Genomic DNA, 22,273 nt, shown 5'->3' on the forward strand with positions numbered 1-22,273 from the left:
CCTGCGAGAGGACTGTCCTAGTAGCGTTGGACCTGAAGAAGGCTTTCGACACAGTCAGCCATTCCACGCTACTAGATGACATTTATCAGTCGACACTCCCCCCAGGCTGAAGAAGTGGTCCGCCAACTATCTGAGCGGTCGTCACTCGTCAGTGATTTTTCGTGACCAACATTTAAACAGAGGAAGATTAGGCAAGGTGTTCCGCAGGGTGGTGTCCTCTCCCTCTTGCTGTTCAACTTCTATAACTCGAAACTCCCCCAGCCACCAGAAGGAGTCTCGCTGGCCTCATACGCTGACGACTGCACGATAATGGCCTCGGGCAATGACATCAATACCCTGTGCTCCAAAGTGAACAACTACCTCACCGACCTTTCTCGCTTTTTCACTGCGAGGAATCTCCAACTTTCCCCCACTAAGTCCACGGCGACCCTCTTTACCACCTGGACAAAGGAGATCAAATTCCCTCTCAAGGTAAAAGTTGATGACACACCAATTCCACCTGTAAATAATCCCAAAATTGTTTGTGTAACCTTCGACAGTTTGCTCTCCTTCTCTGCGCACACAACCGCAATTGTCACTAAAGTCCGAAATCGCAACAAGGTCCTTAAATCGCTTGCCGGCAGTACTTGGGGCAAAGACAAAGAATTGTTGCTATCAACATTTATGGCAATTGGCCGGCCGGTTCTAAACTATGCTGCGCCAGTACTACAGACAGCGATGGGCAGCCTTCTGATGTCCCCAATACAACACTTTCACAACGAGGGCAAAATGCTACTTGTTGAGGAGCATAACAAACTGCTCATCAAGCAGTTCCTGTTAGGGTGCTATCGGAGGATTCACCCTTGCAGACACCTGTTTGAGCCAGAGCCGACTCCCGGGCACGTCAGGAGACACCTACTATACTACGCTGACGAGATCCAAAACAAACATACACCTACTAGACCAGACAGTGTTTAGACAGACATTAAACGACATTCACCCTGAGACTTTTACCACCTTCATAAGCTCCCGTCCAGTGAATGCTGTAATCAGAGTCCAAACACCAACCATTGCTGATGAAGAGCTTCCAGCTTCCCCGTAAGACCCGCGTAACACTGGCACAATTACGTTCTGGATATTGTAGCAGCTAAAGCCTATCCAGAATTGACCCCGACATACCAAACTTATGTGCGGCACTAACCACTTTTTCACATGCCCTTTAAAACCCACTCATCTAACACCCCTCTCCCTCTGGACCCAACCTGTCGAAACAACAAGTTTCCTGAGCCTACCTTTAGATGAGCCTGACGAAGACGACCTATAATATACTCTGCACTGACAGGGCTTCTCTTACAATAACAATAACCAATCTAATTCACTAGACGCGGCCTCGGTAGTCTAGCGTAAGTGTACTAGCCTGCCATCCCAGAGGTTGTGGGTTCGAATCCCACGTAAAGCACGGTCCTCGCACTCCAAACTTACCTATTTTCCTAGTTTCTAAAAAAAACATAAACATCATGCACAATCGCCAAAAAAAGAATTCATTCCTTAACCCCCAAAACCTTCCCATCCTTACTTCCGCCCAAGAAGTCAGCGTATTCCCAAAGGTTTAATAAAACTGCTTAAAAAAAATAAGGCTCATTACTTTTCAATCAAACCCTGTGTATATATAATACATAAAGAATTTGAAATTTGTACATGCAAGAGACTATGCAAAATATTTATGTGAGCCACTGTATGTACATCAAACTGTAGATCCAGTCAAGTAATGATAATGTATGCTGGTAATATTGAATTGATACTCTGATACTGAACACAGGGCCGAAGAACCAATTTTTCACGTCTAGTTACAGGTAAACCTTATATTTATTTATTTGTTAAAAAAGTTTTATTTTTTATTTTGAGTAGCATTTTAAACGACTTATTTATGTAAAGTGTTTTTATGAAAATAAACTACTTTCAATTATGTTTTCCACGAACCATAAATTATAAAAATTTGACCATTTTTATTTCTTCACCATAATATCGCATCCCGAAAAAATGGAGAAAACTGAGAATTGGTGAAATTTTTTATATTGAAAAAATTTACAAACATTTAAAATTTTTGTTTGTTTTTATGTAAATATGAAGTTACAGGTTACACATGAAAATTTCCTTTATATCCCATTGGAGCATAGGGCCTTAATAAAGCATTTCCACCTGATCCTACTTTTGGCTAGAAATTTCACTCCGTTCTACGATTTCCCGCATCCATCGACTTCTTTTTGTAGCAATTTTCTCCATGCAGTCTTAGGTGGTTCCAATCAAGAGCTTGTCGACAGACTTCCGTTAAATTTTTTCGCAGTGTGTGGCCTATTCACTTCCACTTTCGTAAATTTAAATAACAATAATCATAATACAGACTTAACTTAAGTTAAGAAATGTCAATGCGTTGTTTTTGTATATTTTATTACATCTGTTTAATATGATTTTAGCAGGTGTGCAACGGGCGTCATTAATAGAAAAAAATCGACAGGTAAATACTGTGTTTATGCATGCATTCTGCGTATCAAGAAGAAATATACCATAAGATTTATTATTATAATACAATGTATGCTCCCATATTTGTAAACAAAAATGATAGGTATTTATAATAAAAAATATGTATTGAAAAATTTTACGTGTAGGAATTAATGCAATTATGTACATTAGAATTAATGCAATTATGTACATTAGGGTAAGTCGCAAAACAAAAACAAAATTGTGGTATTATGAAATTTATTATATTTTAAAGCTTCCACCAAAATATTGGGATTTATGTGAACTGGACCGATTTGAAAATACCGAAAAAACAGAACCGATTACTTTGTAGGGAGAATGATGATGTATATATGTATAAGTATGTATATGGTTATGAGTATGACTTCAAACTTATATCCCAAAAAAAGAAAAAGAAAGCTCGATCAATTTTGGTTATTTCTTCTAATGTCGATGTTGAAATAATATGATTTTTATATTCCCTAACATAAATCCAGGCGGCCGCCGTAGCCGAATGGGTTTGTGCGTGAGTACCATTCGGAATTCAGAGAGAGAACGTTGGTTCGAATCCCGGTGAAAGGTTTATAAAGGGGGGGATAATGAAGTTGCCTTCTAAATGGCAAGAAGTTTGCGAACAAAACGTGGTATATTTGACTTGAACTGGATAATTCTAAGTACGTTAAATAAAGCGTCAAATTTCGATCACAAATACGACATTTCTTTTTCCCCAACCCTATACAGGTATGAAGATATTTTTATTACGACCCTATATGGGTAAACTGAGTTTCTAAGATGATTAATTTTCTTAAATGTACAGGGTTCATAACTTTAAAGTAAAGTCATTTGAGCAAATAAGCAGTCCGATTTTCTTTTCATTAAAAGAAATCAACTTTCACAACACGTTATCGAAAGATCTCTGCTAGGAGGTTTGATAGCATATAATGTCTTTCTTTCTTTTTTCATTCATCAATTCACTGATGTTGATGATTCGAGGCCCTGTTTAGGTGGTTAATCGATCGAAAGTGACAATGGACCTACTTTCTTAAATGTATCTTTAATATCAAAAATGTCAATTCGATGAAACCAAAATTGCAAATTTTAAATTGTTTGATCGATACTTTCCGAGATGCTTTCCGAAAATAATGGATTTCTTTTGCCCAAACTAATATTTGACACTTGTGAACTAGACAGCTGCAGTGTTTTTTTTTTTGTCGGAACAAACTAGCAAGTACACCACTCAAACAACATTAAGTCCATTGCACTGCTCTCGGGTCCCATTTTTAATTTTTCTTTAAATCTGCCCAACCTCCGAAGAAATCTGCGAAGGCCAGGCAGACGTACAGAAAGTGGTCCGCCGTCTCATCCCCTTCTTCACATGCTGGGCACTCGTCTGAGATGTCTACCTTCTTAATGATAGGAGGATCTGCGACAGTCGGTCGGACATGACAGGTAACATCAGTTTAGTTCATCTGCAGCGTCTCTCAGCCTGCCAAGCTCGCATGTGGCTTGAGGTAACTCGTTTGTTAATCGTGGCTTTGATAGCTGCAGAAGTGAGTTGCAGAACGGGGTCCGGGCCAAAGAAGTTGGTCTCAGAGCTCATCCTATATCATAGAAAAAAGCGATGTAGTATATAATATCATTTCGGTACATTTCCTCAATTTCACCAATAAAATAAAAAATAAGTATATATTTATAACAGAATATGAACTCTTTTGGATGGGAAAACACATACATATACAACATTGTAATCAGCTCTTTTTATTGTCTTTTATCTGGAACTGTCAAATGCATAATTGTATACGCAAACGTTTTTTAGCATTTATTAGTTTATAACATATGTATATGCACATTATTTAAGGCATTTAAATAAGCGGACTTAGTTCGCGCATACATACTCGTACGATTGTGTGTTCCTTTGCATATTTGAAAATTAAATAATCTGAGATTATCTCTTTATAGGATTTTATTATTAACCATTTTTATTAGAAAGGTTGGTTAGATAAGAGTTTCCAATATAAATTGGGTGTTATTTTAAGAGCTGGAGAACTAAATATGATAATAATGACGGAAATATTGTTGGAATGAGATTGTAATCCGCCGGACTAATACTTTTTTTTATAGTATTAGACAAGCGAAAATATACACCGGTACCCAGGTCACCGGGTATTCGATGGCAAAATTCTTCCCGCTCATTTCACCCCTTAACGGTCTGATATTGGTCACACCTCGAAATTCTGTACATAGTGAAAGTGACTAGCGTTATCAACATTTACTGTAATTTGTGCAATATTTGTAAAAAATGTAAAGCATATGATACTGAAAATGGTGAAATGGTTTTCGAAGCAGAGATTTCGTCGGAACCATTGAATGAGAACTCAAATGGCATGGCAGGCGAAAGCCGAAGAATGCAAATATTAGATGCATTGATTTGAAATAAAATATGTCATATTCAGTTTTTCAATTTCCCTTTTTTTAAATTTTATTTGCATTTCAGTTTTTCTTGTCGTTTACTAACTTAATATATTGTAACATTTACAAATTACATATAAAAAGTAACAATGTGATGATTGGCCACATATGGTAAATATTTTGGTTTACCTTACAAGTTGTTGCACGTAGTATGTATATGCGTATGTAATATATTGCATAATTATTTTTTTGGTTTAAAAACGTGGTTTTGGTGATTTTTTTAACCACCATGCTCATAATGCAAAACAAGGCCTCTTCTTTTCGACAAGCGTTAGCAAGTGGTGAATACATGAAGCAACTAGTATAAATAAGCATTTCTCGGCAGCGCTGGAATAGAGCTGCCCAAAGTTACATTTGTTTGTAAAATACTGAGTTATACCAGTTTTACGAGGTATAGTTATATACTCGCTAACGGAAAGTCTTGCCCACAGCGTGGGACAATTGCGTAGGAGGTGATATTTGGTTTCTCTATCTTAATGATTTTTATAGATTAGATGCATTCTTATTAGACAATGCCCTATTTAATATCCGCTGACAATGGTTATAGTAGATGAAGTTATTATTTATTTATTGTTCGAAAATGACATATAAACAAAAATACTTCAGATAGCGCCGGCCACAGGCTGCCTACGCTGGAAGGTGTTCTACGCGGAAATGCCGTGGACGATGCAAAAAACAAGCTAGATGTCAAAGTTGCGCAACCTAAATTACTCGGCGGATATTTATTGTCCGAACTTGTTTTAAGAGTCGGAAAGGTGTTGCACTCTTTTCACGATAACGTTTTCTTCACGGCTATATCTGACACTACCTTCACTGACCCAATTAACAACTGGCAAATGATACATTCTGGAGGCACCAATTTTATACTACTGTGGGCAAAAAGTAAGGTGAATTTATTTGTCAAACTTCGCGGGATTAAAATTTCGCTCTAGTTATTTTTTTCGTGAGTTGGCAGCACTGTTAATAACATCTGGGCCAACTTTCATGTGAATGTCATTATCAGTAATATATTTACGCTTGTGTTTACCAAACGACCAAGAGTGCATTTTTCGATTTTTACAATGTCTGATTTGATTGAACAGAGAAGTGCCATCAAATTTTGTTTGCGGAATGAGATGAGACTTGGATTTATGCTTACGACCCTGAAACAACCGACCAATCAAGCGAATATCGTGCTAAAGGCGAGGCCAGACCGAAAAGAGCACGTCAAAGTCGTTCAAAAATAAAGGTCATGATGACAGTTTTTTTCGATTTTCGTGGTGTGGTGCACTGTGAATTCCTTCCACCTGGCCAAACTGTTAATAAGGAATATTATTTGAGCGTTATGCGTCGTTTACGTGGAGCAATTCGTCTAAAAGGACCAGAATTATGGGCCAACAACTCTTGGTTTTTGCATCACGATAATGCACCGTCTCACACTGCACTCGTTCTTCGTGACCATTTCGCCAAAAATTCCACGCATATCGTTCCGCAACCACCGTATTCGCCTGACTTGGTTCCATGTGACTTCTGGCTATTCCCAAAACTCAAGAGACCACTCCGGGGAACGCGTTTCGAGTCGATTGAGGAGATAAAAGCTGAATCGAAGAAGGTGCTGATGGCTATACCGGAAATGGACTATTTGGCATGTTTCGGAGATTGGAAAAATCGTTGGTATAAGTGTATTTCATCGAGAGGGGATTATTTTGAAGGGGATGAAATTGATTTACAAGAATAAATAAAGATCTTTCATTTTACAACCAAATTCACCTTACTTTTCGCCCACAGTAGTATGTAACATAAATTTTAATAACGTGTTGCATATGTATTTGTATCCAGGCGAAATACCAAGAGTCATATAATACTCACAAAGCCGATAATAGGAAGTTCTAGGATTAATATGCATAAACTTCAAATATTTCCAATATAAAAAGTGGCAGCGTCATTAACAGTGTAGTAAAAAATTAAATCGATGTGAACAAACGTAATGTTGGGTTAAATCGCTTTTCAGCAACTTTAAATAGCGTTGTAAATTTAAGTCTATGTCAAAAAAAATGGCCATATATTACAATTTCATTGCTTTCAGGTGCTTTTAGATGCAGCTCCCTGATAGTCCCTTCTCCACGAAATTGAATTGAGAGCAAACTTATGTACATATAATACATTTTAAATAGGAACTATGTTCTGATCTCTGCATTTATATTTACATATATACGAGGTTAGTTCAAAAATAAGGTGAATTTCCAAATTTCGCATGCAACGTACATTCCGTTTCGATTATAATTTTTTTATGTTTAGATTGCTTGTGAGAGACATAAATAAGGCAAGTGTTTTACGTGTTCGGCGATTTTCTGCTATCGACTCTTGGCCCTCCTGGACTCTTCCATTGGGACAATTGGGCTTTGGTTTCGATGTCATAACTAATCAAAAATCCCTGAACGACGTTGTTTTTGGTAAAAAATCAGCAATTTTGGAACGAACTTCGCTGCCACACGCTTCATGCACAAAATTTCCGAAAAGATATCATGGCATGAGCCAACCGATATGTCGACTTCTCTAATTGTGATTCGACGATTCTCCATAACAATTTTCTTCACTTTCTCAACATTTTCATCTGTTGTTGATGTTCTTGGGTGCCCAGAGCGAGCGTCGTCATTCACATCTTCTGGACCTTCTAGCTTGTACCACTTGTAAACATTTCTTTTTGGACTCAGAGTACTCTCACCGATAGCAGTACTTTTCGAAAGCAGAAAATGGCAAAACACTTGTCTTATTTATGCCTCTCACAAACAAACTAAACATGCTATATTGCTAAACATATTGCTAACAGAGTATGTTATCTTCGGGACGAGTTACCAACATAATAAAATAATAATCGAAAGTCGAATGTACGTAGCCCGCGAAATTTGAAAATTTACCATATTTTTTGTGAAATCCGTACAACTTATTCTTGCTTCTCATGGCCTCATTTTGGTTAAAGCTCAGCGCAACTAAACCGAGATACTGTATTTTTGTTGCCTGAAATTGGAAAAACTTTGGTTTTGCCCGCAAACTCGGCATTACCGAGTTGCTAATTTTGTTAGTGGCGCCAATTGGTAGCAATGGATTTGACGCCGCTACATTATGCTAAACATATGTATGTTTGTATGATATGTCCGGCATGTGAAGGCACCCCGCACGACACTAACCACCTTTTCACACGCCTCATCCTGTCGAAACAGCAAGTTCCCTGGGCTTAACGTTAGATGAGCTAGACGGAGACGACCGGTAATTTACACTACACTGACAGGGTAAAGTAATAGTGCTACAACAACAACAATCCCGCTACATTCTTTTAGTAGGTAGCCAAGTAATGGTTCAGGTCCTTAATGTGAATATCGGTCGATTTATTTGTTACGGAAAATTAGGTAGTGTGTATATATTCGAACTACTACGAAGCCAGCCAAGGTAGCTTCAGCAATGAATTCCATATACAATAGTAAAGTTTACCCTGTTTAGTGAAGCCAAAAAAAGAATTGTAGAAACTTGTATTTTGACTAGTCTAAAGCACTTAGGTGTACATTGTACATACATATGCATGTATAAAACAGTGTGTTTTTTCACCGGTCTTCATTAACTGAAACTATATTTTGTTTTCTAAAACGGTGAACTTTGTTCAGATTTAAAGTTTAACTACACTTTTTGCCAACTATTAAGTATTGTATATATGTATGTACATTCATATATGCATGCTTATCCGTATGTATGTATGCATGTAAAGTAATTAAATGAACTATTAGTTCAGTTGCCGGGAATGAGTGGAATAACACCGCACGCTTTGAAAAAAAAGTATAGGGGGGTAGGGGGGTGTATCAAAGTCATAAAATTGAAAATCGCACCTTCCGGAGATTTATAGTTTTTTAACAATTTGCTATTAAGGTTGTGTAATTTAGTGAAAAGTTAGTGCTGGCACACACGTGAAAAGAACAAAGTTCGTATACAGGTACTTTTAATTTTTTTGATTTAAAAAAAAGGGTTATAAGGGTTACATTCTAAAAGTGAAAACCTCACCATTAGGAGGTATAGTTTTTAAGTTATTTGATTTCAAAATTTGTAAAATTGAACAACAATTCTCCTATATTGTTTATTTCAACAAGCTGAAGTGCTGCCATCTTAAAAATAAACAATATAAAACACTTTAGAAGATAAGAAATTTTATGATTTATTTCTATATTATATTGGCCTATGCACATATATATTATAGATATCGCGCGATTTTTTTCCAAATTTTCACTATATGATTATTTAAAAAAAATCGTTGCAGTCGAAAATTTGGAATAAAAAATCACGCGATTTTCACTATATTATTAATATTTGATACATATATGTATATATATACATATATTTTTTTTTTAATAAGTAGCGCCGTAAGCGAAAATCCCCTCATTATTCTAAAGAGTGTGTGGAAATTATGTTCCTATGTTTTCATTCGCATTCACATTGTTTTCTTTGCTTCTTGTAGTACTCCATTTCAGCCATGCTTTTTATTTATTGTTAATTTGACTGGCATATCTGCAGTTTGAAACTTAAAAATGCAATTTAAATTATATATTAATTTACGCTATATAAAAACAAAAAAAATTTAGAAACGTGTTTGTTGTAATAATGATTAAAATAAATGTGACAAGTTCACTTATTATATTAAAATTCGGTGAAGGTAAAATACAAATTTTACAAACAAATAACTTAAAAATTATTAATAACTGAATAGTGTTGGTGCTAGTTTTAGCAAAATAAGTACTAAATCAATATCTCCTGTGAGTTTCATTGGAAAATTCGTAATATTTCTCACAAAACGAACAAGGATACCTAGCCAATTTTACAGAGTCGTTGACTAGCAGGGTGAGTCCGCAGTATCTTTGATGCTTTGAATGCTTGCCGTTTGGGCGCTTGAAGAAGTAAGCCTCATCAATCCTACCAGGTTACGCTCTGTGCACAGTACAAACTTTTGCGTAGAACTCCTTTCCACGTAGGGGTCTTCGCCCGCGTTTCAATAACGTACCGTCATAAATTAAAACGTCATTTGTACGTGTGTAGTATGGAGGCGCTTTAACCTCGATCTCCATCACTTAACTGAAATGCTTCACTTCGTATTTTTACTTTCATTTGCAGCCTTCTGGCAACACGATATTATTGGCAGTTACAATGAATTGTTTTATTCTCGTTTAAAATTGGAAAATGATGATTTTGTTAAAGGCATTTCAAATTAATATTCATTGAAATATTTTGAATATTTATGAATTGAATTGAAGTTTAGAAGAAAATATAGTATAATGTGCCAAACTGTATTTAAGTTGCTAAAGACATTTTGAAGGCTAAAGTTGTTTAGGAACCTCTCCTTAACATGTCCACTAAGTCGTATTAAAGACATCATTACACTTTGCCTAAAATTGCTTATGCAGCATTTTATTAAACCCAGCCCCAATTGTCATATGTAAAATCAAAGTTGTGTTTATCATGATATGAATAAAAAGTTATATTAATTTCCATAAATATGCTTTTAAATGCATGCGACAGAAGTAAACACTTAAATATATACATACATAGTATGTATGTAAGTATACTTAATTGCACAATGTAGCTTCAAAGTGTTTCGATACCGATTTCGCAAACAACAAATTCAGTGAAAATGAACACTACTCACTTGAAAATGCGCTACACAAATTTGTACCACAACACTTGTTTAGCCGAATATCCACGCTTAACTAAACAAATATTTCCGATCGCGGTCTTGTGTAAACATTGATCGTATTGTATTATGTGGAATGAGCGCAAAATGCCGACGAGAGTTTGTTGCTCCATACAGGGAGCTCTCTTCAGAGAACGTAAACGTTTTTACATACATAGCTTTAATCATGTGTTTGCACATCTATGTACATTGTATATACATACATTAAGGTGAACATATTTCTCGATATAGTATTATTTCTCGATACAGTATATGTAAAATCGTACCTAGTGTTCATGGTAGAAAGGCAAGCGAATGGTTGGTTATATAGTAGAACATTTGGCGGGAATCTTTAACAAAGTTCGCGCTATGTATGATAAAGGGCCAGATAGGGATTTCCAGGGATTGCAGCGTATTCTCCAAGTTATTCTAAGTCAGGCTACAAACCATAGAGGCCACTACTGTCTACCGGGGTAAGAAGAAAATGATTTACCGCCTACGTTAAAATACTTTCAGCAGCTAGACAATTCAGTAAATATTAATGTGCCATAAAAATCCCACGTGTATGAACCGCACTAATGTATACATGTATGTACATATGTATGTGCTTCTACTATGCATACTCGTATAAGTACATTTGCTAGATAAGCTCCACTTTCGTATTCTGTTTATCGCGAGTAGTTGCCTTCTCTCGCTGCGAAACACTCACTCAACAGATTCATACATACATATGTATACGTACCTACGCTTCAAATTTGCAAACGCATACGTATGGACGGGCCGCTACCTTTCTCAAGCTGAACGATCCAAAAATATTCAGAGAAGTTGTAATTAATAAACACTTATATTTATATATTTATGAATACATTTGCGTTTGTATATATGAAAGTATGTGTATAAAAAATGTTATAAGGTCAAAAATGCAGATCTTTGACCCAGCTTAGAGAAGCTAGTTTATGTTTTGCAGGGGTTACCAAGTTGCGACGCGCTTCTAAAAGAAAACATCGACACCTTCGTGTTATAGGACGAATTATAATGTTTTTATTTGTAATTTAAATAGAGCTCTTAAAAATGATAGAATTTGAATTCGTATTATTGCAGCGTCATCAATGAGAAAGATCAGGCTGTTTTTCTCAGCATGCATATGTATGTACATATGTAGTTTCTTATATTTCAGTTCCTTTTCCCTTCAGCCGTTTATTGAGTATTAATTTTTTCTAAAGAATTGTTAGTAGTTGTGATGAACAGGAGCAACAATAGAAGCTACTTGGATCGCAACCTTTTTGGAATTTCCTGTTAGGCATATTTGATATGAAGGTTTTCCTTCATTTATACTTACTTTATATGTATGTATATGCCATCTTGCGACGTCTTTGGGCATTTGGGAACCTCTGCAATTTGGTATTTTGAATGTCAATGTGACCTGCTTCTTTGTTGTTGCTTTGTTCATTTGTTTACATTTTGATTAAATCATGGCAAATCAAGTACGGAATTTCAAAAACAAAATATAAGTATGTCTGTAAGTGTTGTTGTTGCTCTAGTGTTAACACCTTGTATAGATTCATCTTAACGGCGAACGAACAATTAACAATTCCTAAAAATCTTTCGTAAATGTATTTATTTAATTGTAAAAAATAAGCGATTTCTTATTTATTGCCGAGATTCCGTCAATGTGGGGGGATGTGCAGAGTGAGTGAACCATTAATGAAATAATAGAATTCGTATTAACAAGTTCCAGTAGTGCCTCCGAGTGTATATCTGCCATGAAAAGCTCGTTAACGAAAAAAACAAAACAGAAACTATCTGTTGTTCGGAAGCGGCATAGACAGCATTTCAAACGGTAAAGTCGAAAGACTGCACAGCACCTTGCTAGAAATTCCAAGCAGCCTGAAACTAGAAGATACAGTTGACCTAATACTACTCGCAATATTGCCATCCACTCGGTTCCAAACCTAAAACGGATTAACGTAATCCACTCAGCTTCAGATGAGTTTAAAGAGGATCTGCACTAGAAGATCATCTAAAACGCCACCATTACTAATTAACTCACATGTATCGTCAGTAGCGCAGCTAGCAGGGCTAACGTTAAAACAATTGTAATGTTGTTTTTTTTTTGTAGCAGTATAAATTACAATCTTTGACTCAATAAATAAATTATATTTTGAAATTATTGTAATAAAAAAAAAACTCGGAGGCGCGATCGCTATTAGAAAAACCTTTTTCTATAATTTGCTGTTTCATCCAAAAGGAAAAAAGAAGCTATGAAGAAGCCAGAAAGGTTGGCGGGATAACCGTTTACTTTCGAACACAAGCCGCCGACGTCATCGCCGTACGCTAATATCGAACAAGGGACTTCAAAATAGAAGTTGAAAAGCAAGGGAAAAGTACACCATCTTGCAAAATCCTTCGCTTTGTCCTCCTCTGTTTGGAGATTTGATCGTGAAAATCACTGCCAACAATGAATTGTTCAATATCAACTATGTTAGCAGGACTAATTGTGACGAAAGCCTTGGACGAATCCAACACTACTAGTACTGCTCTCTTATCGAGGCGGCTTTGGTTAAGTTTACGGCTTATCTTGGTTATCATGGTGTTAAATGCAATGGTGATACTGTGCGCTTTACAAAAGCCATGTTGAAGTGTAGCTGGGGTCGGTCAAATGTCTGCACTACTGAGGAAAGGAGAGAGAACATGTGATTGATTCGTTTGGTTGATGGATTTCAGTTGTTGGAACACTCTTGAAGGACTTGGTGAAACAAGCTACTCCCACTGGGCCTATGTTTTTCGGCATCAACCTCCATGTATTTGGAGGTTTTCCCTATTGGGCCCCTCAACATCATCGTAGGTAAAAGTAAGTGTCGCACTATTGTCTAGCAAGTTGTTGTTGTTGTTGTAGCAGTAATATTGTACAAGCCCCGTCAGTGTAGGGTATATCACCAGTCGTCTTCGTCTGGCTCACCTAAAGGTAAGCCCAGGAAACATGCTGTTTCGACAGGTTGGGTCCAGAGGGAGAGGGGTGTTACATGAGTAGGTTTTAAGGGGGTTGTGAAAAGGTGGTTAGTGTCGTGCGGAGTGCCTTCACATGTCGGACATATGTATGTTTTGTATGTCGGGGTCAATTCTGGATAGGTAGCAGTTTAACCTGTTACAATATCCAGAACGTAATTTTGCCAGTGTTACGCGGTGGTTGGTCTCCGATTACGGCATTCGATGGTCGGGAGCTTAATAAGGTGGTAACAGTCTCCCGGTGAATGCCGTTTAATGACTGTCTAAACACTGTCTGGTCCAGTAGATGTCTGTTGGTTTTGTCCTGGATCTCGTCGGCGTAGTTGAATAGGTGTCTCCTGACGTGCCTGGGAGGCGGCTCTGGCTCAAGCAGGTGTCTGCAAGGAACTGATTTCTGAGCAGTTTGTTGTGCTCCATTACAGGGAGCATCTGTGCCTCATTGTGAAGGTGTTGAAGGGGAGATATCAGAAGGCACCCGTCGCTGTCCGAATGGCAGTGTTTTGCATGTCTGAAGCTTTATCCACTGCGTGCCACTGGTTCCAAGCGACCACACAGACGCAGCATAGTTTAAAACCGGCCGGCCAATTGCCATAAATATTGATAGCAACAATTCTTTGTCTTTGCCCCAAGTGCTGCCGGCAAGCGATTTGAGGACCTTGTTGCGATTTTGGACTCTAGTGGCAATTGCAGTTGTGTGCGCAGAGAAGGAGAGCAAACTGTCAACGGTTACACCCAAAAGTTTGGAATTGTTTACCGTCGGAATAGGTGTGTCATCGACTTTTACCTTGAGAGGCAGTTTGATCTCCTTTGTCCAGGTGGTAAAGAGGGTCGCCGTGGACTTAGTGGGGGAAAGTTGGAGATTCCTCGCAGTAAAAAAGCGAGAAAGTTCGGTGAGGTAGTTGTTCACTTTGGAGCACAGGGTATCGATGTCATTGCCCGACGCCATTATCGTGCAGTCGTCAGCGTATGAGACCAGGGGGACTCCCTCTGGTGGCTGCGGGAGTTTCGAGACATAGAAGTTGAACAGCAAGAGGGAAAGGACACCACCCTGCAGAACACCTTGCCTGATCTTTCTCTGTTTGGTCACAAAAAATCACTGACGAGTGACGACCGCTCAGATAGTTGGCCGACCACCTCTTCAGCCCTGGCGGGAGTGTAAACTCTAAGATGTCATCTAGTAGCGTGGCATGGCTGACTGTATCGAAAGCCTTTTTTAGGTCCAACGCTACTAGGACAGTCCTCTCTCAGGGGGGCGTTTATGACGGTGAGCGCAGTGGTGGTGCTATGCACTCATCGGAAATCATGCTGATGTGGGGCTGGGGCCAGGTGTTTCGGGAAGAGTGGGAGTAGGAGGGCTTCAAGTGTCTTCACTACTGGGGAAAGGAGAGTTATAGGGCGAAAAGATTCCCTTTGGTTGGCGGGTTTCAGTAGTGGGACCACTCTCCATGGTTTCCACTTGTCAGGGGTAATGAGAATGGCTAAGGACAGATTGAAGACCCTAGTGAGAAATCCTACTCCCAATGGTCCCAGGTGCTTCAGCATCAGTATATTAAGTCCGTCAGGGCTTTGATTTGTTGATGGCCCCCTGAACCTCATCACTGAAGAAAGTAAGTGCCGCACTATCCTTCGTCAGCTTGTGCAGCTGTCTGGAGGCACGACGCTTGGTTCTGTCGGCCGGAGGATGCAGTGTGAAAAGTCGGCTGAAATAGCTCGCGCATCTCTTTGCGTCCGACGAAGTGCAACCGTTGAAGCTGATGGCCACCTTGTCGTTGTGATATATCTGGCAAGTTGTGTATCCTTCCAGTTGCCACCAGCGGCTATTATGGCTATCGAGGCGATAGTGGCTGAATGATATAAAGCTGGGGATAGCATAGGTGACTATGTTACGCTATTAATCAGACCAGCAGCGGGATTCCAACTTTCGCTACCACTAAAATCCGCATATTTGGCAAATATGCCAAATATCCGTCAAAAATGGCAATTCTGCCCACCCTGTCGCACCCACGCTTAGTTAGAGTATAAAAATGTTGAATGTAAATAATTTATTTATGTGAATGTGATGGAGAAGACTTTAAATAAATGACAAATGCTTTTTTGGAAAATTAATTATGTATTTTAAATTTCCTAAATTCTGTTGTAAGGTTGAACAGTAAGTGCGCTATTAAGCGTTTAAGTCACTGTATATATGTATATTAATAGAGAAAAGTGATAAATAGTAAAAACAAATGTGGCTTCAATTTTTATTATATTTTTTGTTCTTTAGCATAACCAAGAGTGCGTTACAAATATATTCGCGCGGTATTGCAACAGATTCGCAAGGCGCATATCCTTGAGAAGGTCACGGATTCTTTCAGGCGAGAAGTTTGTACCAATGTTTTCGAGGATATCCTGTGAGAAAGGGCGGCAAATATTCATATTCTTTTCAGGAAGCTACCAGGGGTCAGTGGGACAAAAATTTTTGGTAAATGTGTCACAAAACATCATTAGCAGACGCTTGAGCGGAGTTGACAATATAATGGCCAAGTACGTGAAATTCCCAAATCAGCCGGAGACATGCGTACAGTAAATCAAAAGCAAGCTTTTTACAATATGAAAAGATACATAATTATAGAATTTATCATCTTTTGCAGATCTTACCGTTAATTCCGTTTCCCAAAAGTGATAGGTGCTATTGACTACACAACAATAATATGTACTATATGTACATATATTTATATATGTAAATATTACCTCTGATTTGTTGATACAACTTTTTAGCATCAAATTTTGCCCGTCGTTAATTTAAGAGTTTATCAAGCGAAAAATTTAGATTTTTATTAATAGAATATTCGGAATTTTAGTTTTTTAGTTGAGTTGTCAAAAAGAGTTTACTCACTCTATCCATTTCGTTCATCGCTCAAATCTGCCAAAAAATTAACCAAAGGGGAGATTTTTGGAGTTTTTAAGGGGGGACCCTCATTTAGACGGTCGAAAAATGCATCATTTTTGGGAATTTTTTTCTCAGGTAAAATAACTTCAAACGTTTTGTAATTCATAAAGTACTTTAATAAATGTCTTGACTGTCTACAAAAATTTTCGGAGAAGAAAAAAAAACATTTTAAGTATGGAAATATACACCTCGTCCATGGCACCTCATTCTATCTGTGTACATTCTAGCGCTCTGAATTTTTTTCTGAAATAAAAAAACCAAATTTTTTTTAAAACTTTAGGATAATACCTTCGATGTGACATTTTGATTTAAAAAAAAAATGTCGAAATTGATATTTTTTACCCAGTTTTATGTTAAAAGTGATTTTTCATGCATAAAAATTGACTTTAAAATTACAAAAAAATATGAAAATCTTTTTTTTTAAAAAAACACTTAGTGTCACATTGAAAACAATTTAATTATCTTTAAAATGAGCTATTGTAAAGCCTGATTGGTTCAATACAGCGTTCTCAATTGTGTACACAAAATCGAAAAATGATGTTTCGAGAAAAACGCGTTTAAAGTTTTGGATACAGGCGATCAGGCCACCCGTCGCGTCCTGTTAAAAATTTTGTCACTCCTTCAAAAATACAGATATCGACTTGAAATTTTGAAAGTATATTCTTAAATAGTTGTAGAATAGATTAAAATTATTTCCAAAAAATCGATTTTTTTGACCCGATAAATGAGGGTCCCCCCTTAAGGAGTTACGGGTAGTCAGAATTTTCAAGAAATTAAATTTTTTTGCATTTTCTTAAAGTATAATGTATTAAAAATATTGTGTGAAAATTTGAAGTGAATCCAACAAATACTTTTCGAGTTATTCAACAATTAACAAAGGGCGCTCGGGCGTTCCGGAATCGATAGAAAAACTTTAAATGCGTTTTTCTCGGCGGACACCGTAGACGAATGGGTAGGTGCGTGACTATCATTCGAAGTTCAAAGAGAACGTTGGTTCCAATCGCGGCGAAACCCAAAATTAAGAAAAAGTTTTTTCTGATAGCGGTCGCCCCTCGGCAGAGTATGGCAAACCTCCGAGTGTATTTCTGCCATGAAAGGGCTTCTCATAAAAAATATTTGCCAATTGGTGATGGCAGAGGAAGAGGAATACCTCTCTTGCGTTGGACTTAGCTTCACTTGGTGTGTCCAATTGGCGCCGGTTAACACGAGAAAGAAACGACTGGCGCGTTTTATTAAACTCGGCCAATCAAGAAGTATCATAGAAGATATATGTATATATCTTATTGGCGCGCACAAATTTTCCTGAAGTTTGGCCGAGCTCCTCCTTCAATTTGTGGTGTGCCTCCGAAAATCAGAAATATATTCGGAGACTTGCCATTGCATATCCAGTTGCAATTGTAATAGAAAAACTTTTTTCTATCAATTGGGCTCTTGCCTTGACAAATATTTTATTTGCATGGATATGGATTCTTGAAAAATTTATCTGAAAAATGTGCGCAATCATTACAAAATAATACATGAAAAAAGTAGCATCAAGGTATAGTTAATTTTATTTGTATTATTGTATGCACTCGAGTGAACTACTCCTTACAACTGATGATTTATTTTTATATATATTAAACAATCAAGAGCATGTGCAATCCGTGTATCTACTTTTAATTTGATGTAATGCTTAAATTATGTTATGTTCTTATCATTTGCTTTGCACAGTAATAATCTGCAATTTTTTCAAATAGCCAGCTCTTAATGTTTGTTGACTTGAAGATGATGTTTTAAGTTCTTTATTGATCATTTTGAGCCATTAATATTTAATCCTTGCCATTTTTTACTTCGGCTAAATTAAAAAAATGATAAAAAAGTTGAAATGAAAATGTTGAATTTTAAGTGATTACGCTGCAAATAGAAAAAAGAAACAAACAACATTAAAACAGACATTTATAAAAACGTACACATTTAAAAAAAAACTAGACATAGTTCGGGAGACATATTTAATGATTTGTAATGTAGTGAAAATTTTACCATGCCCATTACTATTACTATACATATAAACAGATATACGTGTATTTTGATTAGAAATGTATATGACAACGCAGATAATCGTGGAATAAGCATTATACCCACTATATTGTTATAACTTACATAACTGCTTATGATTCTAACGCGATATTTTATGAAATAGAAATATTTCAATTAAAATTTTACGAATTCCAAAGTGTTTTACGCAAATGAATTGTATATTTGAATATATGTAATATTATTTAATACCACATTAACGTTTTTTGCAAATCCATTTGCGAATTCCTTTACTACAGAATTCAAAAATCCAATAATGAATTGGCCTGAACAATAATTCACACATACGCAACTGGGAGACAGTGCACTACACAAAACAACTAAATCGTAATTGCAAGACTGATTGCAATATTTCAAATGAGAATATGTTCACAAATAGAATGATATATGTTATTCATTCCGGGGAACGAATATGTAATAGAATTACATATATAATCAAGGTATAATTGAACTGAATTTCACTCAACTAACAGTTAAATGCATTTTCCTCAGTAATACTTTCTGGAGGCGGCTGAACAGCCAATTTTGCCATTAAGGACGCAGAGTTCGCTTTGCCCTCAACTGGCGGGATAACCGATCTAAAAATGTCTAATTCCATTTCTAGGTGTTGTAGAAAATCATGAATAACTCATTAATAATATGAATTTCATTGCTAAATGTTGTATGTGGACAATTATTTACCTGCAGCGATACCCGCAATGGCTTCTGAAGCGAAATGTTTTACGTCAACATCAGGATCAGCATTTAGTTTCTCAAGTGTTGGTTTTACTTGGGAGTCGATAACACTAGCCTCAAGAAACGGAGATATCTTCTGTAGAGTTTTAGCAACATTAAATCGAACATTTGCTACAGGATCTGTCGCCAATAGGAGCACTGTTGGTAGAAGCAATTTTGTAGTGATATCTGTGCCACAAACTTCGGCAAGCATGTTTAGACAAAACAGGCACGTCATACCTAATAAATAAAATATATCAGTAAATTGTATTAAATAATGAATCATATAATTACGATGCAAGTAGTTTTTATTGCGCGACATAACCAAAATCATAGGAATAATGGCTTGTTCGGCCCATTGGGCACCAAACTGCTCAACTAGTTTTTTCATATTCAATGTAGCCGCCTCCCGAATAGCGTACACATGATCATTCAACCATCCCATACATAAGCCACGAAGTTTTTGATCGAAGAATTCTTGGCCCAATTGGCCTGCCAAGGCGGGCATATATTCAATAATAGCCAAACGCACACGCCATTTAGAGTCTTCAGCTAGTTCCACAATAGCTGGCAATAACGACTAATATAGAAAAAACTTGATTAGATTAAAAAAAGATCAACAATATGAACTATGCATTACCTGCGAGAGTTGCTGGATACCAATGACGTCGTTAACACAGTCTAGGTTTGAAATTATATTCAACCTAACCTCAGGACATTCATCCTTTAGTTGTGTGAGGAATAAGGGTAAAAGATGTTCAACAGTATTGTATGCGCCCAACATAGGACTTAACCCCATAATAACCGATGCCAAGGCTGATTTTACGTGAGGGTTAGGATCAGACACTAAATCGCGCACATATGGCAATATTGAAGTCATAATAATCTGAACTTGATTGGTTTTGTCTAGATTGGCGCAAAAGTCCTTTACCTTTGTGGCAACTGCTGCACGTACTTCAGCTTCAGCGTCCTTTAGTAAATACTACGAAATAAAATTAAACCAATAAGATAAAATAATTAGAATGTATTCTTAGGTTATTTGTATACATTAATGCGATGTTTATTATACAATAATCTTGTTATGAAAATTTTAATCGTTTTTTGTAGTAATTTTTGATAGTTAATTTAGATACTAAGAAATAGTAATTCTACGCACCTGAAAAGCGGGTACTAAATCGACACGGGTTATTTCCGGGCCAACGGCCTTTTGCAATTCAACAAATTTTTCAGCAACCATATACCGCACACGCCAAGAAGAATCGCTAGCACACTGTCGTAGTGTTGGCAAAACCAACTATAAACATTAAAAATTATATTATTGGAAACATAACAACAGTATGATTAGTTATAGTTTGTTTATTTACATGTTCCACATCCTCTTGAGGTAGCAATTGGGCAATGCTAACACAGGCTTCTACTGCCAACAAACGAACGGAGTCCTTTAGCGAAAAAAATTTGTTAGTAATAATTATGCATTACTTATCATTAAATACTTGCCTGATCGTCTTGTGCTAATTGCACAAAATTCGGAATCAAATCTGACTTCAGATATTCTATTTCCACCACTTTAGCGAATTCACCCAATTTGCTTGCAGCAGCACGTCGAACCATTGGTGTTTCATCCTGACACAACTTACGGAAATTTGCACGCAGTTCGGCTTTCACAGGTTGAGACACTCTCGGATAGCAAACCGAGAAGAGTCCACAGGCCGAAGTACGTGAAGTGAACCAGTCACCAGAAACCAAACGTTGCAATGTTGGTACCACATGGATTTCTAAATCTTGAGCGCTATGCTCTGCTGCTACTGTACGTAAGGATTCTACTGCTTTGTCGCGAACCACAGTTTCTTCAACTGTTGCTAAGCTCTCAAGGGGTGGTATCAAGTACATGGCATATTCTGGCCCACCTACCAAACCTAAAAAAGAAATACTAATGAGCAAGATAATAAGTGAGAAATGCAACAGTTACTTGTAAAATTGCCAAGTTGATCAGCCAATGCTAAAAGTACTTCATCTTCGTCATAAATTGTTTCGGTCAAAAATGGAATTAGCTCAGAACGTGTACGCTCCTCTCCCAGCGCAAGTGCTATTGTCGACAATTTTTTAATCGAGTTTAACCGTAACTAAATCAAATAAAAATAATTTTATAATGTGAAACTTGATTAATCATCGCAGTTTACAAACCTGGACATCCTCATTTTTCAACTCATCGATTAGTACAGCGATCGGGTAAAGGGAGTCATCGACAGACTTGTCGCTTGCTGCCATTTTTTCTCAAATACAAAGTTCGAGTGGTTAAAGTATATTATGTTATAATGACCCACAAAATATAAGACGCGAATAACTATTATTGATTTCTTATGAAAGAATATCTATTAGTTAATCTCAAATTTTTTAATGACTTTCACAGATAAATTTTCTACCTGTGAATTCTTATGATATTTTACGTTTGATGTAAACCCGAAGAAGGGTCGGATTCCGAATATAAGTGTGCATAATGAAATACTCGTCTTTGTTATCGATATATTCTTAGGGCTCAAACACACTGCAGACTTTTTACGCACAATATAACATCTTAGAGCCGCCGGTTAAACAGTTAGATATACAGACCAATTGCGATCAAAATGCCAGTCAACTACCGGCTGGGTGCTTGATAAGTAAGACTACCAATATATTTCTTTTTCTTGGTCGACGTATCCATGCTGGATGTTCGCGATTTATAAAAAAATTGATGAAACAAATTTAACTATCCAAAATTGTCGATTTCCGCAAACTAGACGACATTAAAGCGAATATTTCTGCCATGAAAAGCTCCTCATAAAAAATATCTGCCGTTCGGAGTCGGCTAAAACTCTTCTTCTTTTTGCTTGTTTATTAATCCGCTCTTACGACACGGCGAA

General features: G+C 37.0%; 2 protein-coding genes across 5 annotated transcripts in view; both read right to left on the reverse strand.

The window, feature by feature from the left end:
- Positions 1–10,702, reverse strand: part of LOC129247543 (lipase member H-A) — a 32,569-nt gene extending 21,867 nt beyond the window's left edge. Inside the window, exon 1 of the mRNA XM_054886698.1 lies at positions 10,628–10,702. The gene's annotated coding sequence lies outside the window, so the exon portion shown is untranslated. The remainder of the gene's footprint in view (positions 1–10,627) is intronic.
- A 7,411-nt stretch (positions 10,703–18,113) lies between these two features.
- Positions 18,114–21,856, reverse strand: LOC129247545 (serine/threonine-protein phosphatase PP2A 65 kDa regulatory subunit). 4 transcript variants are annotated; one of them, XM_054886700.1, is made up of 10 exons: positions 21,558–21,856; positions 21,343–21,496; positions 20,871–21,289; positions 20,738–20,812; positions 20,530–20,667; positions 20,014–20,355; positions 19,668–19,953; positions 19,341–19,613; positions 19,131–19,259; positions 18,114–18,420 (listed from the first exon to the last, which is right to left on the reverse strand). In XM_054886700.1, exons 1-10 carry the CDS (start codon positions 21,639–21,641, stop codon positions 18,395–18,397), a joined length of 1,926 nt encoding a protein of 641 aa, XP_054742675.1. In that variant the 5' UTR covers positions 21,642–21,856; the 3' UTR covers positions 18,114–18,394. The 4 variants fall into 4 exon arrangements, with proteins under 4 accessions (XP_054742675.1, XP_054742676.1, XP_054742677.1 ...); XM_054886701.1 differs by having other exon boundaries at positions 18,114–18,479; XM_054886702.1 differs by lacking the exon at positions 19,131–19,259.
- Positions 21,857–22,273: the final 417 nt, after the last annotated feature.

This window comes from Anastrepha obliqua, chromosome 5, assembly GCF_027943255.1.
Source record: "Anastrepha obliqua isolate idAnaObli1 chromosome 5, idAnaObli1_1.0, whole genome shotgun sequence".
NCBI lineage: Eukaryota > Metazoa > Arthropoda > Insecta > Diptera > Tephritidae > Anastrepha > Anastrepha obliqua.